We start from the raw sequence: 13934 nt of genomic DNA, 5'->3' as shown, positions 1-13934 counted from the left end.
GGTGACCATGGAGAAGAGAAGGGCATGTGTTTACCTAAACGCCTGCCCTGGCTTCACAGATAACGTGCTCTCCTACCTCACGGCAGGATCTTAAGATGAAAAGGGCCCAAGGAGAATAAGTCTTTTTATCTTTGCTTTAGAGAAGAAGAATCACAGTCTCAAAAAGCCACGTTTCTTGCCTGAGGTCAGTGGCAGCACATTGAAACTGCGTCCTTGGCTGCTGTTCTCGGACTTTGGTTCCCGAAGGTGCCCGAGTTGTGCGCATGGTCACCCGTTCTCTCTTGCATCCGCATCTCTGTGGAACTGAGAACACGTGGCACAGGCCTTCATCTGGTTTACTGTGCTGGTCAAGCCCTGGCCTTTTGCGGTGTTTGTTGATTTCATAGTGGGATGACCTTGACGAGGCAGAAGGTGGAGGATTATGCGAACTGGTAACAAAGCCTAATGGAGAGGCATGTCTGCCACCTGAAAAACCTTGGGGTTAACTGCAAACAGTCACCCAAGACATTGATGATTTCTACACCCGTTCCTACAGGACCCCAGAGGGACTTTGTGAGAGGCCGTCTTACTGATCCAACAGTGATGAAAAGACACAGGTGAACAGGAGGGGGAGTGAATCCTTGTGGGGTGGCCCTCACACAGGAGGGGGCCGCCCTGCAGTGAGGAGATAGTCCCTCATCCAGGCTCTTTGAATAGTGAGTGAGAGGAGCTGGGGAAAGCTGGCCCCTGTTGTGGCCCCTGGTCCTCTGGTTACACGAATGGAAAGCGAGGGCAGGGGTGCAGCTCTCCGTACCGCACACACCGGGTCTTCAGAGAACACCTTTGATCTCCCTGATGGGCTTGGTGAATGAAGCCTGCCCCGTGTTTCTGTCTGTGAGGTTTGCCTGGAAGGATCTCTCCAGGTCCAGAGAATTGATCCACAAGTATTTTTGCCCCTAGATTCTGTGCCACACCTGGAGACACATTCTCTTGTGGGGTGGATGGAGTGTAAGCAGGCTGGGTCCTGCGTGGGGTGCCCTGGCAGCATTCAGTGTGAGAACGGCTGTGGGCTCCAGGGCATAGTGCAGACTCTGACTTTGGACAGTGCAGAGGAGGAGGGAGCCGTGACGCTCAGGGTGTCAGGAAGCACCTCACCTGTCCTGGGTGGACTCTGGAGAGCGGTGGGTGAGGCTTCCTTGCCTTCCTGGAATAAATCCCACTTGATAATGGTGTCTGATCCTTTCAAAGTGCTGTTCAATTTGGTTTGCTAATATTTTGTGGATAATTTTTGCACCAGTGTTCATCAGGGATATTGGTCCATAGTTTTCTCCCAGTCTCCTTATCTGGCTTTTGGTATGAGGTTGATGGTGGTCTCATGAATGAGTTGGGAGTAAGTCGTCTGGATGCATTTGAGAAGGCTTGTTGTTAGTTCTTTAAATGTTTGATAGAATTCACCAGTGAAACCATCCAGTCTGGGGCTTTTCTGTTTTGCGAGAATTTTAATCCCTGATTCAATCTCCTTACTCAGTACTGGTCAGTTCAGGTTTTCTGTTTCTTTATGACTAAGATTTGATAAATTATGTTTCTAGGAATTTATTCATTTATTCTAGGTTATCTAGATTGACAAATAGTTGTTTTTAGGAGCGTCTTAGGATCCTTTGTATTTCTGTGGTATCACTTGTAATGTCTCCTTTTATTTCTGATTTTATGTATTTGAGTCTTCTCTTTGTTTTTCTGAATTAGTCTGATGTCAGTTTTATCTTTAGAACAATCAGTTTCATTGATCTTTCCTATCATATTCTTGTTAGGTCCTCTTATTTTTAACTTCAAGAATAGGAAAGTTAATTTGTTAAAGGAGCCGCTCTCTCCAAATGAGAAAGATGAGTGGGATTACTCCAGTTTCAACAGTTTCTCTAACAGGGTCTGTCCTTTAATTTTCAAAACCTTGACTATAAGTGGGAGTAAAGAAAGGGTTGAGGAAAAAACGCCCCTCTGTGACTGAATTCCACTACGAGTGTCATGGGAAAAGCCAGGGTTGGCATCAGTCAAGCTTGTGATCCCACACGCAGCAGGACACACGCGTTACGCAGCAGGACACACGCGTTACGCAGCAGGACACACGCGTTACGCAGCAGGACACACGCGTTACGCAGCAGGACACACGTGTTATGCAGTAGGACACGTGTTATGAAGCAGGATGCACGTGTTACACAGTAGGACACATTATGCAACAGGACACACGTGTTACGCAGCAGGACACGTGTTACACAGCAGGACACGTGTTATGCAGCAGGACACACGTTATGCAGCAGGACACTCATTATGCAGTAGGACACACATGTTATGCAACAGGACACATGTTATGAAGCAGGACACGTGTTACGCAGTAGGACACGTTATGCAACAGGACACACGTGTTACGCAGCAGGACACGTGTTATGCAGCAGGACACACACGTTATGCAGCGGGACACAAGGTTACACCAGGACCCAGGCAGCCCAGGTGGGCACAGCTGAGCACTGGGAAACACTACTGGACCCTGAGGATGCCGTGTGCACGCTGATGCTCTTTATTAGGCTTAATTCTGTTTTGTTCTAGTCACAGTCGATTGTAGGGTTTTTTGGTTTGTTTTGCGTTGTCTTTATTGCTGATCTGACCCACTAAGGATCTGAGCTGCAATCTGACCAGCGCCAAGTCGCACATGGCTGCCAGAGGGCCACGGCAGAGCTAATGTTCGGTGCTGCCCCGCCCGTGGCAGCCTTCATGCCTCCAGCACTTGTGTTCACTCTCGGTTCCCCCAGAAATGCTCCTCCAGCCCTTCATGTGACCACATCTTTGTTCTGCACACACAGCCACTTTGTTTGCTGGCCCCGCTGTACAGGCTGCAGTCTCTGCTCTGGGCCCTGATTGGGTGATGGCTCCGTGGCCTCCACACATCCGGGCACAGGGAAGAGGAGGGCCTGGCCTCCCTGGACGAGAACCCTGGCTTGGGCAAGGTCGGGCTGGGGCGATGGGGACGCATGTGCCAAGACCAGCGGTCAAGTCCGGCATTTCAGAGACTTGCTCACTACCTCTTCCCCTGCTCCCTGATGCCTGCAGGTAAATTCTACTGCAAGCCACACTACTGTTACCGGCTGTCTGGCCCTGCACAGAGGAAGAGACCGGCAGGGGTGCCTCTGTCTGGAAAGGTAACAGGGCTGGGCTGCAGGGGTGGGGGCACCAGGTGACCGTCCAGTGTGGTGGCAGCTCAGGCATGGCCAACAGGCCCTGAGTGACCACTGAGCAGCCCTTCCTGTGAGTGGGAGGGTCTGAGAAGTGGTCTTGGTCTGATTTGGGGAGGGGCAGCATGTCAGGACTCATCGAATGTTGGGTTTCACTATGGAAGTGTTCTTGCCAGCACCTGAGCTACATTGGGAAGAGCGTGTCCACCCCTCCCTTCTGTTTGTTCTGTATAAAAAAGCCTTTTGCCTTGAAAGTTGCACCTTTCCTGAGAGGAGGACGCTGGAAAAGGACTTGGCTTGAAATAAATGTTCTGCAGCCAACTCCTTTAACTTTGTTTATTCTAGGGACCACTCATCTAAGAACTTTATTTTAAAAAACTGAGCGTAGTCAGCTCCCTGCTTGTCTTTTAAAGTGAGCTTGGTATCCTCTCAGATGGGGTGTCCCTGTGTGTGTCGGCAGCTGACCATTGCTTCCTAGAGGGCCTCTGGGATGGCAGAGAGCCCACGGGAAGGGCCAGGCACCTCTGGACCGTGACTCCTGCGATCCCCATGATATGTATCCTGGCACGTCTCTGGGTTGCCTGGTGACAACAGCCAGCCGACCACAGCCAGGTGTCACCGTCTCTTGAGACGTGGTGCCTCACTCAGTCATCTTCCTCTCCTAGGAGGCCCGGGGACCCCTGCAGGACAGCCCCGCCGCAGACGCCAGTGGACGGCCCAGCACCAGTGCCAGCCCTGCCGAGAGAAGCCCAGGTAGCCTCACTTCCTTGTTTGGCTGGGTGGCGCGTCACTCGCTCGGCCTCTGCGACAAGGCCAAGGGGATGAGCCAGCACCTCCAGTGCAGCATTTCATCGATTGGGCATCAGGCGGCCCAGAACCCTCCGGACTCCTTTTTCATGTGCCAGCTGCTTGCATTCGGAGTCCCCTTCCTCTATGGGCTGTCGGAGGTGCTGGTGCAGATCCGAGGGGAGTTTCACTGGCCCACTGTGAGTCAGTAGGGCACCATCAGGTCAGCGGCATCGCCCACACTTCGTGCCGTCTGTTCCAAGTCTCAGAGTTTTATTGCCGGGCCCTGGGACCTGCCCACATCCATCAGACACCTGGGGGCCAAGCCCAGGCCTGTCCAGAGAAGAGGAGTTCAGAACTGGCTACTTTTAGCACTGACCCACGTGACGAGCCAGGGCGGCAGGGCCTTCCCGTAGTCCCTCGTGGTGGGCTCCTCAGGCCCAGCGTGGAACTGTGAGAAGGTCCCAGGGTTTGCACACAGGCCTACCTGCACTGGATCTCTTCTGTCCCCTTCGCTGCCCTGGTGTCTGGGGCAGCTGCTGCTGCTCTCCCCACATCTGTGACCGCTGAAGGACAGGCCCTGGCTGGTTCCACTTTAACATCTTCCTGCATCAGGAGGCGAGTGCCACCACCCCCACTTCTGAAAACACTTTTATTCTGATCTTGGAATGCAGGAAGAGAAGGGCTCACGGAACCACCTTTGTTGTGAAAAATAGTGTTTTTTTCCTTAAAGCCACTTCTCCCTACTCTCTGCCAAAGCAGCCTGTGTGGTGTGTCCACAGTCCCACAGATGCGGGTGGTCCTGGGGACCTGTGCAGCCCCGCCTGGTCACAGGCCAGCTCATTGCAGCCGGCAGGAGAGGAAGTCATCAGGGCCCTGCTCTCACCTGTCACAGGTGTCCTCCCGTCCACAGAAATCCCCCTGTGGAAAGGACAGGTTATTGGCTAGATGGAGAGGAGCTGGGCGTAGGATTCCCAAAGGGAGGGGGAACAGGGTGGTTCTCTTGGTCCTCAGACGGGAGGCTGGGAGTGCTGCTCCTCTGACCGCGCTTCGGAACTGCCTGAGCCCCGGGCGTGGGACGTAGGCGAGCTCAGCTCTGCTGCTGCGTGTGGCTGTCTCTGATCCGGGCAAGTCTGCAGGTGCCCTGCAGGTTGGACCAACATTTTATAGCCATGTTTAAGCCACGAAGGACTTGCTACCCCTTAAACCCCTTATAATCCATCTTTCTCATGAGGTGCTGAGGGCCCGAGTCGGGGAGGGGCTGGCAGAGACGGGGACATGTGCCTTTGAGCAGGTGAGCACCACCTGGGGCTCAGCACATAGCCAGGGCGCTCAGCCTCTTGCGCACATCTGCAGAGGAGTGAAGCCAGCAGAGGTCAGGCCGTTCCTGGTCACGCACTTGATCTGGTTCAGTTTGCTGTCCGACTGTCTGCTTTGGAAGCGTGGTGGGCTTTAGGATTTTAGGAGCTGTGGAGAGAAAAGGGTTCCGTAGAGAAGAGGAACCTTCTTTGAAGCAGGGATAGAAGATGAGAGCTGGGCGTGTGACTAAATCAAAGGCTTGTGGGCCCTCTTGATTTTGAGGGAGACGCACCTCTCCCAGCATGCAGGTTCAGGATGTGAGCCTTGGTTGGTGGTACCCTGTGGGCAGCAGTGAGCCAGTGCCCAGAGCACTGGGGTCCAGTGGGTAGCTGTCTTTGGAGACCTGGGCTTTCAGAAAGACAGCTCTGAGTGTGGACACGCCCCAAGACACCAGCACTTCCCCTCCACAGGAGAGGAGCAGTACATGGGTCTCCGTTACACATGGCATGACATTGATTTCTTCTGCTCCTTTAATAGAAAAAATCCCAAACTAAAGTTTTGGTTAACTGGAACCTTGATTTGAAAAGATTCAGAAAAATTCAGGTGTTGGAGGGCTTCAGAATGTGTGCTGTGGACGGCAGTTGTCAGGCCAGGTCCTGGCACGTGCCCTGGGCTGCACTCTGAGCAGGAGTGAGTAGTGCGTGGAGCATGGCTCACACCCGGGTCCCCATTCCCCGGGAGGTGGGGCCAGGGGAGCCGTGACTGGTCGGCTGTTGTGCATCTGCCCCCTTTAGTCTGGGGCGTTTCCCTCTTTTCCCTTGTGTTCGCCTCTTCCACCACAATTACTGCTGTTGCCAAAAATACAAACACAGCCCGTGAGTTAGAACCTAGTCCAACGTCCTCTGTCTCTGGCAGCCTGGCCTGCGGCTGCTACCTGCTTTAGCATCTTCATATGTGATGTGCTTTTGATGTAGAAACCCTCTTTTCTGTTCTCAGTCTGTAACTAGTTTGTCTCAAGCTTTTTACACTGGCTGCTGCAGGTTCGTGGGCCTGGCACAGGTTTCCTTACCCTGACCTCAGAGCACCTGCCCATAGGAAACATTTGGAGAACAGGTAGAGAAAGAAAGAAAACCCCAGATGGTACGTTTTCCCCTTGAATACAAGACCCTCAGTTGCGGGTTTTGAGGCCCTTTGTTCATCCAGAGGACTCCCCTTTACACCTCGTATGGTGGGGAACCAGAACTGAAGTGTACAGGTGGGGGTCATGGGGATCAGAAACGCTGTCCTTCCAGTCCCTGCGACAGACATGGGACGGGAGGAAGGCTTCGTTGTCTGTCATGTTACGGAAAGATGATCTTAACACACAAGGCTGTCTGGCTGGGCGCTGCCTGCCCCCATCCCTAGACAGGCCTGCGTGGCACTTGGGTTCTGTGGTGGGCCTGCCGAGTGAGCACTGGGAGACCAGGTGTTACTGCACCAGCCGGGACGGTTGCATGGCAGGACGCCTCTGACCCATCCTGGGTTCCTGCCATCAGGAGGGGGTTATTACCAGATCTCCCACTGCTTCCCAAGTCTGCTTCCATTTCTGGAAAACCTGTTAGTGAGGCAGAGACTTCTGCATCCAGCTTCCCTGCCCAGTCCCGAGAGTCGTAGCAAATGTGATGTATGCACGTTTACATATATACACACATGTGCTTATACTGCTCTAGCTTCGTGTGTATAAGTACACGTTTACATATTGTGCCCTGAGTAATAATCACAATCCTAGTGGAGCTGTTTCTAAAGCTTCTCTTTCCTTAGTTCTGGTTTACCTGGGGACCTAGCCTATCTTAGTGTTCCGGTCGGGGTTTGGAGGGAGCAGAGAAGCCAGGCTCCTGGTGGAGGTGGAGACTGCAGGGTGAGTGTCTCAGAAAGCAAGCAGAGCATACTTCCAGCACCAGAGACCAGGGGCACAGGGCTCTCTTTCAGGGGCCCTGAGGACCGCTTCGCTTCCAAGGCATGTCTGACTCCCTGGGCCTGTTACTGCAGCTTCCTGCTGTCTCTTGGTGTTTAGTGTGTCTGTAGACAGTGGAATCCTGTAGTCTCTCCTGACAGTGGCCTCAGCGTGGCCTTGAAGGCCTGACCAGTGAGTTAAGGGGTTCCACACCCCACTTTTCCTGAGCCGTTAAGCAGCAGTGGGTCTCCAGGCATGGTACGGAGGCCAGAGCTGTGTCAGGGATGCCCGCATTTCTACCTCCGGCCTGCCTTCTGTGAAGCTTCATGCTTGCCTTTAATCTGTGCTGTTGTGAGTTTTGGTGTGTTTCTTTGTGAGCTGTTTTTATTTAATTGTGTAACTTTGTTTTTTCCGTGAAACTTTGTTTTCTGTGAAACTAAGGTGTTGTGCTTCTAATTTTTTTTTTTAACAAATGTTACCGTTCTTATTTAAGAGAATAAATTCCAAACAATCTTCAGGTTTCTGAGTATTTCTTTTCCTCCTCTTTCTCCTGATTGGAGGGTGGGAAGGGCCCACTCAGGCAGGTCTCAGGAGTAGGCTTGACAACGCTGTGCCTCAGGATGCTCGCTCCGGGGCCAGGTCGGGGGAGAGTGTAGGTGTATTAAAAGGGCGTTTATACCTGAAGTAAAAGGTCCCTGTCAATGGAAAGGCCCCTGTTCTGGGGGTGGGGGAGCGTGGTGGAAGACGTTTGCTTGCTTCGTGGAGGAAGATGCCACCTGTGCCCCCCATCCAGTCAGCCTGCATGAAGGCCCTGGGGGGCAGGCAGGTGAGGAACAGAAACTCCCCCCGAGCCAGCGTCTGCTGGGGCCCCAGGCCGCTGTCCTCCTGACGAGCCGGTGCCAGGCCCAGGAGCACGTAGGCACCTCTCCTCTGCTGGAGGCTCTCAGGCGACAGGGGTGGTCCAGGTCTGTCCTCCCGACTCTGTTTCTTTCTGTGACGTGGACCCTGAGCCGGGGGACCGGTTCTGCCTGACCGCTGGAGCCTGGAGGGCTGAGCCTCCAAGACCCTGTCACATTTGCTGTGACCTTGGCGGTGCAGCCCGTGGAGCCGGGCTCAGCCAGTGTGGGTGCTGAATCGGGCCCCGAGAGGGCACCGCAGTGGGGCGAGGGGCACTGAGCACCCCGTCTGCACAGCTGTGCTCTAGGAGACGGGGTCTGGTACGAAGGGCCTCTCCCCTCCACCCTTGGGTGCCCGCACGGCTGCAGCACCTTGCTGGGTCCAGAATTCTTCTTGCTCTTTCTCAGAAATCAGTCAGTAGGGTCTGTCCTGGCCTCTGCAAAATACTGGGAGAGAAAGAGTGGGTGAAGACCCTGGAGAATTCCCTTTGGGTCTCAGTTTCTTCCCGAAACTTCTTGAAACCCAGCCTCCCCTGACCGGTCCATTCTCCGGGAGGGCTCTTGTGTGCAGACGGGGGGACACGGGACAGACCCTGGGTTTCATCCTGCCCTTGAGGGACACACTGGAGACAAGCCCGCACACAGCCTTTCTGGGGTGTAGTGACTTGCACAGGGCTTTGGGAAAACTCGTGCCTAGACCCTAGGCCCTTTCGTAGAGCTCTGCAACTTCCCCGAGACTCCCGAACCAGGGCTCACCTTGCACCTCAAGGTCCAGCCCTGCACCCAGTGAGTGCGGGCCTGGAGACCATCCCAAGGACCTGCAGGGATGAAGGCGTGGCACTGGGTCGTGCCTCCTGCTCCACAGGTCCCCTGGGGGCAAGGCTTTGCTCCAACCCCGAAGGCGTGGCACTCGGCCGTGCCTCCTGCTCCACAGGTCCTCTGGGGTAAGGGTGCGGGCAAGGCTTTGCTCCAAAAAAGACAGTGACTGAGAGGGCAAGTCTCCCCCTCTCCCACCCACCCACCCCCTAACGCAAGCCGAACAAACTTGATCTCGCCCTTGATGATGTCCACAGGTGAGGTCAGAGTGCCCCATCACTCACAGACACCTGTTGTTGGTGCAGAGGGCAGTTTGGGGATGCCTTCCGGGGCTGCTGGGCTGTGCAGGTGATGAGCAGGATCTCTGTTACCTCTCGCGTGTCCACCTCTCTCTCTGTCCTCGCCAGCTCACTGTGGACTGTACGTTGACCGCATGAGCCTGTCCCTGGTGTGTGCCTTGCGTTGCTCTTCTATGCTTGTGTAAGGTGTCAGGGTTATTTCCACCGTGCCACTGCTGTTTCACACTGTCCTCGCCTGGAACTCTGGCTCTTTGGTAGTTGTTTTGTGTTAAGGGGCCCCGGTCTCCAGAAGAGCTCAGGCCCTCTGCTCAGGGACCTGCTTGTCTTGAGTTCCTGCACCTGCGGTCCCGGTGTGCCTGAGCCTCCATCACAGCCAACTCCCTGAGAAAACTTGGCCCCACCAGGGGCCCTGTAGACCCAGGCTGCCAGGCGAGGCCCGGAGCGCTGGGAGGACCTGGGCCTCAGACACGTGACAGCATCGGGGCTGTTTCCATGCAGAGGCCCAAATAAGCGTGTGTCATTCAGCTCTCGTGTTCTTCCACGGTGGTGAACCCGCACATCCTTGGAGGTGAGTTCCCGAGAGGGCGACCCTCCTGGGATTAGGTGGCTTCTCCTGTAAGTGTGAGTAGGGGGACCTGAGGGCAAAGAGCCTGAGACCCCGAAGGGGAGCAGTACAGCTGAGGTGGTCCCAGCACGGCTACAGCAGCCTGTTTACTCTTGTGTCCCTGTTTTCTAGAACCGAGTCAGGATCTAGAAGAATCTCCAGGTAGGAGAGACCCGTTGTGAAATTTCCCTCCCAGCATTTGCCATCAACAGACTTCTCTGGGTCAGTAGATTCTTCCTTTAAAAGCGAAGGTTTTACCCTTGGTTCGGTCTCCCATGGGTCACTCTGCACCAGCTCCCTGCCTGTCTTCAGTGAGGCAGAGCTTTCTTGGGGGCCTCAGTACTGCTGGAGGCCCAGCCCCAGGGGGAGCGGGTGCAGGTGTGGGCAGCCGGCCCCAGCGTAGGCTGGAGCCCTGGAGCCGCAGGGCTCGGTGGCTGCCGCGAGCTGATGGCTGTGCTCCCTGCGGCTGCAGACACCATGCCAAGGGCTGTGATGTTTACAGCCAGGATGGCCCACGTCTGCCCTGGAGTCCCCGTCAGATAAAAACAGAGTGAAGCTTGGCGCGTCAGGCTTCCCCAGTGACTGTACCGGTCAACCTGCTGTTGGAGTTGGTGTCACAGAAACTCAGAGCACAGTTCAGGAGGACTTGTAATGTTGATGCAGCAGGCACGCAGCACTTCCGTGTGCCAGGCGCTGTCCAGACGCAGCACTCCCCTGTTGCTGTGAGGAAGGCAGCATTTTGCAGACTGGATCGAGGCCACGTAACCGACCCGGGCAGAGCCGGTGGAGTCTGCACCCAGGACACAGTGCCACCTCGGCACTGCCTGGCCTCCAGCCTCAGCTCGTCTGCTGGGGAGAAGGAAGAGCTGCGTGTCGGCTCCGCAGAGATGACTCGTTAAAAGACATTCCTGAGCGCCCTCTGTCATCCGTGAGCGTGTGTTTGGTTATTCCCAGGAAATACATGTTTAGCTTTTTAGCAGTGACCCCCACCCCCTGGCTGGGGATGTGCCTTTGCAAAGAGAGTGGATTCGAGAGCCAAGGGTATTCATCCCGGGCGTGTGCAGGGGGTGGCCAGAAGAGACTAGGCAGGAGAGCAGTGGCGTTGAGCCAGCTCCTGTTTTCTCCGTATCAGCTCTCTTTGATGAATTCTAATGAAACCAAGCCTGAAGTCGTGTCAGTGAGAATAGACCCGGACAGCCTCTCCCCGTGGCCCTCCGTGGAGACTGTCCTGCCTGTCAGTCCCAAAGAGACGGGCTTGTGTTCAGGGGGATGATCAATGCTGCTCCCTGAGCCCCGGTTTCTTCTCAAGGGTGGTGGAGCTGATATACCGCTTTACAGTTCTCAGCAGTGGCCCGGCCTGGCCCTGGGTGGGGTTGGCTGAAGGAGAGGGAGAGACGGGGTCTGCCTGATTCTGTACTGACAGTTGGAGCAGAATCATCAGGACAGGAAACACTGACCTCCTTACCTGTCTTGAGTTTGGGCCCCTCCGGACTCCACTCACATCAAATGACCCTGAAACCCGGCTGAGCAGGGAGCGTGCATCATTGCCATCTGGGCTTTGCCGTGTCGGGTCAGCTCAGGTTGGCACACGAGCACTCAGAGGCCCGAGCATATTGGGCCCAGCTGCAGGCAGGCGTGCTGCGACGGGCCTTGCAAGCCCGCAGAGGATGTTTTGGGAAATGGAAAAATGAAGAGAGCTGGGCACACAGTAAATGAAGCATTGTTTTTCCACATCGTGTCTCCAAGTCTGGTTTTCTCCCTGGGCTAGTGAGCAGACCTCCTGATGTACCTGTGGGCTTCTGTTCCCCAGGCCCCATGCTGGAGGGCCAGGCGGGTCTGTGGGCAGCCCTTGTGTAGACGGTAGGGATGGACAGTTCCTGTGAGCCGGGCCATACCGGAGGACTGGGAAGGGTGGGGTGCTGTGCCCAGCGCGTGGGCTTGTGCGCCTGGTGTGGCCCTTCCCAGGGGTGGGAGGGCTCCACGCACTGCCCTCTGGGGTCAGGATGCCTCACCTGAGCAGCAGAGGGGAATGTCTGAGCTCACCACTCCGTCCTAACGACCTTGCCTGTTGGGCTGCGGTCCAGCGTCTGGTCGGCGGCTGGCCCCTCGAGCACGAGGTTGGAGACAGTCCCTTGTGACTTCCAGGCAGCGCTCCGGGCTCGGTGCTATTGATGTTTGGGTAGATACTTCTGTGCTGCGTGTTGTCGGCTGTTTGTAGAATCCATGGATGTCAGGACCCCTTCCCAGGTTGTGATGTTGCCAGATGACCCCAAAAGAGAAGGTCATCTGGTTGACAACCACCGTTGTAGCCTAGAGTCAGAAGTGAGCACAGGGTGCATGCGTGAAATCAGCTTCCACAAGGTCGTTCCCTGTGGGAGACCAGGCGGAGGGCGTGTGAGAACCAAGGCAGTGACGCAGGGTCTCCACCCGGGCAGGCTGTCAGCCCACCACCCCGTGTGCGAGCAGGCGCTGCAGACACTGTCAGATGTTGAGGACACCTTCTGGAACAGAGGTCCAGAGGTCTTTCATGACCCGCAGTGGACCGCCCTGCACCCTGGAACACGGTCATCAAAGAACAGAGCCGGGCTAGGGAACACGTGCAGAGAAGACACTGACTTGGGCTCCAGCCCTGCGGCCTGTCACCCTACCGTCTCTGGCCGATGGTCTCTCTGAGGTTCAGCTTTTCCATCTAATGAAGTTAGAAAACGTGGACAAAAGGTTCCCTGCTCCCCTTACCTCACAAGGCTGTTGTCAGGAACAAATAAGCTAGAACACGTGGAAGCTGGTTGATCTGACAGGATTTGGGGACAATCAGCCATGATTGTTGGCGGGGCTTCCACAAAATGCTGGGGTCATCAGAGTAAGCGTGAGTTCAGGTTGTTTCTGCTGACTGGGCGATGCATCCTGCAGGGCGAGGACCGCACGGCGCACTGGGCTGTGTTCCCAGACGGCAGAGGTTTGGAGCAACAGAACAGTGAGAAGGGCCTGCTTGTCTGGGCCTGGGAGCTGGCTGGCATAGCACGTTAAGTCCCTGCAGGGCTTGGCTAAATTTGGCCTTGCTTTTTTCTCAGCCTGCATGGATAGGCTGTGAGGTCACCTGCTGACTCTGTGACCACCAGAGGCTCTTCACTATAGCAACGAAAGGAAAGCAGTCACAGATGGAGTTTAGTGAAGCTGAATTTCAGCACCCACGTGAGAGTCAGAGGAACAGCAGAGTCACAGCTTCTCAGGAATGGGGCTTGGGCTGCACTCACGGGGACTGGGGGTGGTCTGGCTCCACCCACAGCCTGTGCCCCAGGGCCTTCTGTGCCGCCTCCCAGCCCCTGCAGGATGGAGTCCGCACTGGACGGTGCCTCGTGGTGCCCAGCTGGCCGCTGGGAAGGGCTTTGTGCTCTCTCCCGTCAGCCTCACAGGGCCCCTGACCAGTCTCCAGGCCGGTCGGCAGACGAGAGCCCATGTTTCCGACGGTGGCGGTGGGTCTGCTGCTGGAACTTGGCTCATTTCCAGAAACAAATCTTGGGCTACCTGGGGGGAGGGAGATGTTGTCTTCAACAGGAGCTTGCTGCAGAGCAGAGGGCCTTTTGTGGAAGGTGGGGGTGGGGGTGGGCAGGTTTGTCCCTGTGATGGCTGGATTACGGGCAGTTTCTTAAAAAATGTGCCCAGGGGAACAGACGACTGGAAGTGCTCCGCATCAGAGGGTGCTCTCCTCCCCAAGTCCCCATCCCCGTTTGAGGTGTTCTCAGGGGGAAGTTGGCGTGATAAAGATGCACTTGAGCCCTAGGGGCCTGCAGAGGGTGCCCAAGGCAGGGGGAGGAGAGAGGCCTGGGCTGGGCTGACCTGTGGGGCCATCCTTCTCTTTACCTGCTGCGTATGTGATTAGCTGCACGAGTGGCTTGGTGGACAGATCGCTTCCCTTGGAGAGATTGCTTCCCTTGGACAGATCACAGGGGCTTTCCTGTTTTGTGGGTGGCCCCTGTGACACCCGCGTGTGCACAGGTGTGTGGAGGTGGGTGGCCAGGTGGGGAGGCAAGAGTTTCAGCTAGAGCTCGGCTGTCAGGGACTAAAGAGCACCAGGCAGCCCCAGTGTGCTCATCAGAGCTG

At 55.7% G+C, this 13934-nt stretch overlaps 1 protein-coding gene across 1 annotated transcript in view; it reads left to right on the top strand.

The window, feature by feature from the left end:
• Positions 1–7731, top strand: part of MICAL3 (microtubule associated monooxygenase, calponin and LIM domain containing 3) — a 102919-nt gene extending 95188 nt beyond the window's left edge. Inside the window, exons 23-24 of the mRNA XM_070790373.1 lie at positions 3079–3167; positions 3866–7731. Coding sequence (XP_070646474.1) covers positions 3079–3167; positions 3866–4198 — 422 coding nt within the window. The 3' untranslated portion in view covers positions 4199–7731. The remainder of the gene's footprint in view (positions 1–3078; positions 3168–3865) is intronic.
• The last annotated feature ends 6203 nt before the right edge of the window (positions 7732–13934 follow it).

This window comes from Bos indicus, chromosome 5 (genome assembly GCF_029378745.1).
Source record: "Bos indicus isolate NIAB-ARS_2022 breed Sahiwal x Tharparkar chromosome 5, NIAB-ARS_B.indTharparkar_mat_pri_1.0, whole genome shotgun sequence".
NCBI classification, from domain to species: Eukaryota; Metazoa; Chordata; class Mammalia; order Artiodactyla; family Bovidae; genus Bos; species Bos indicus.
The sequence above is the reverse complement of the archived record's forward strand: the minus strand, read 5'-3'. Positions and strand labels throughout refer to the sequence as shown.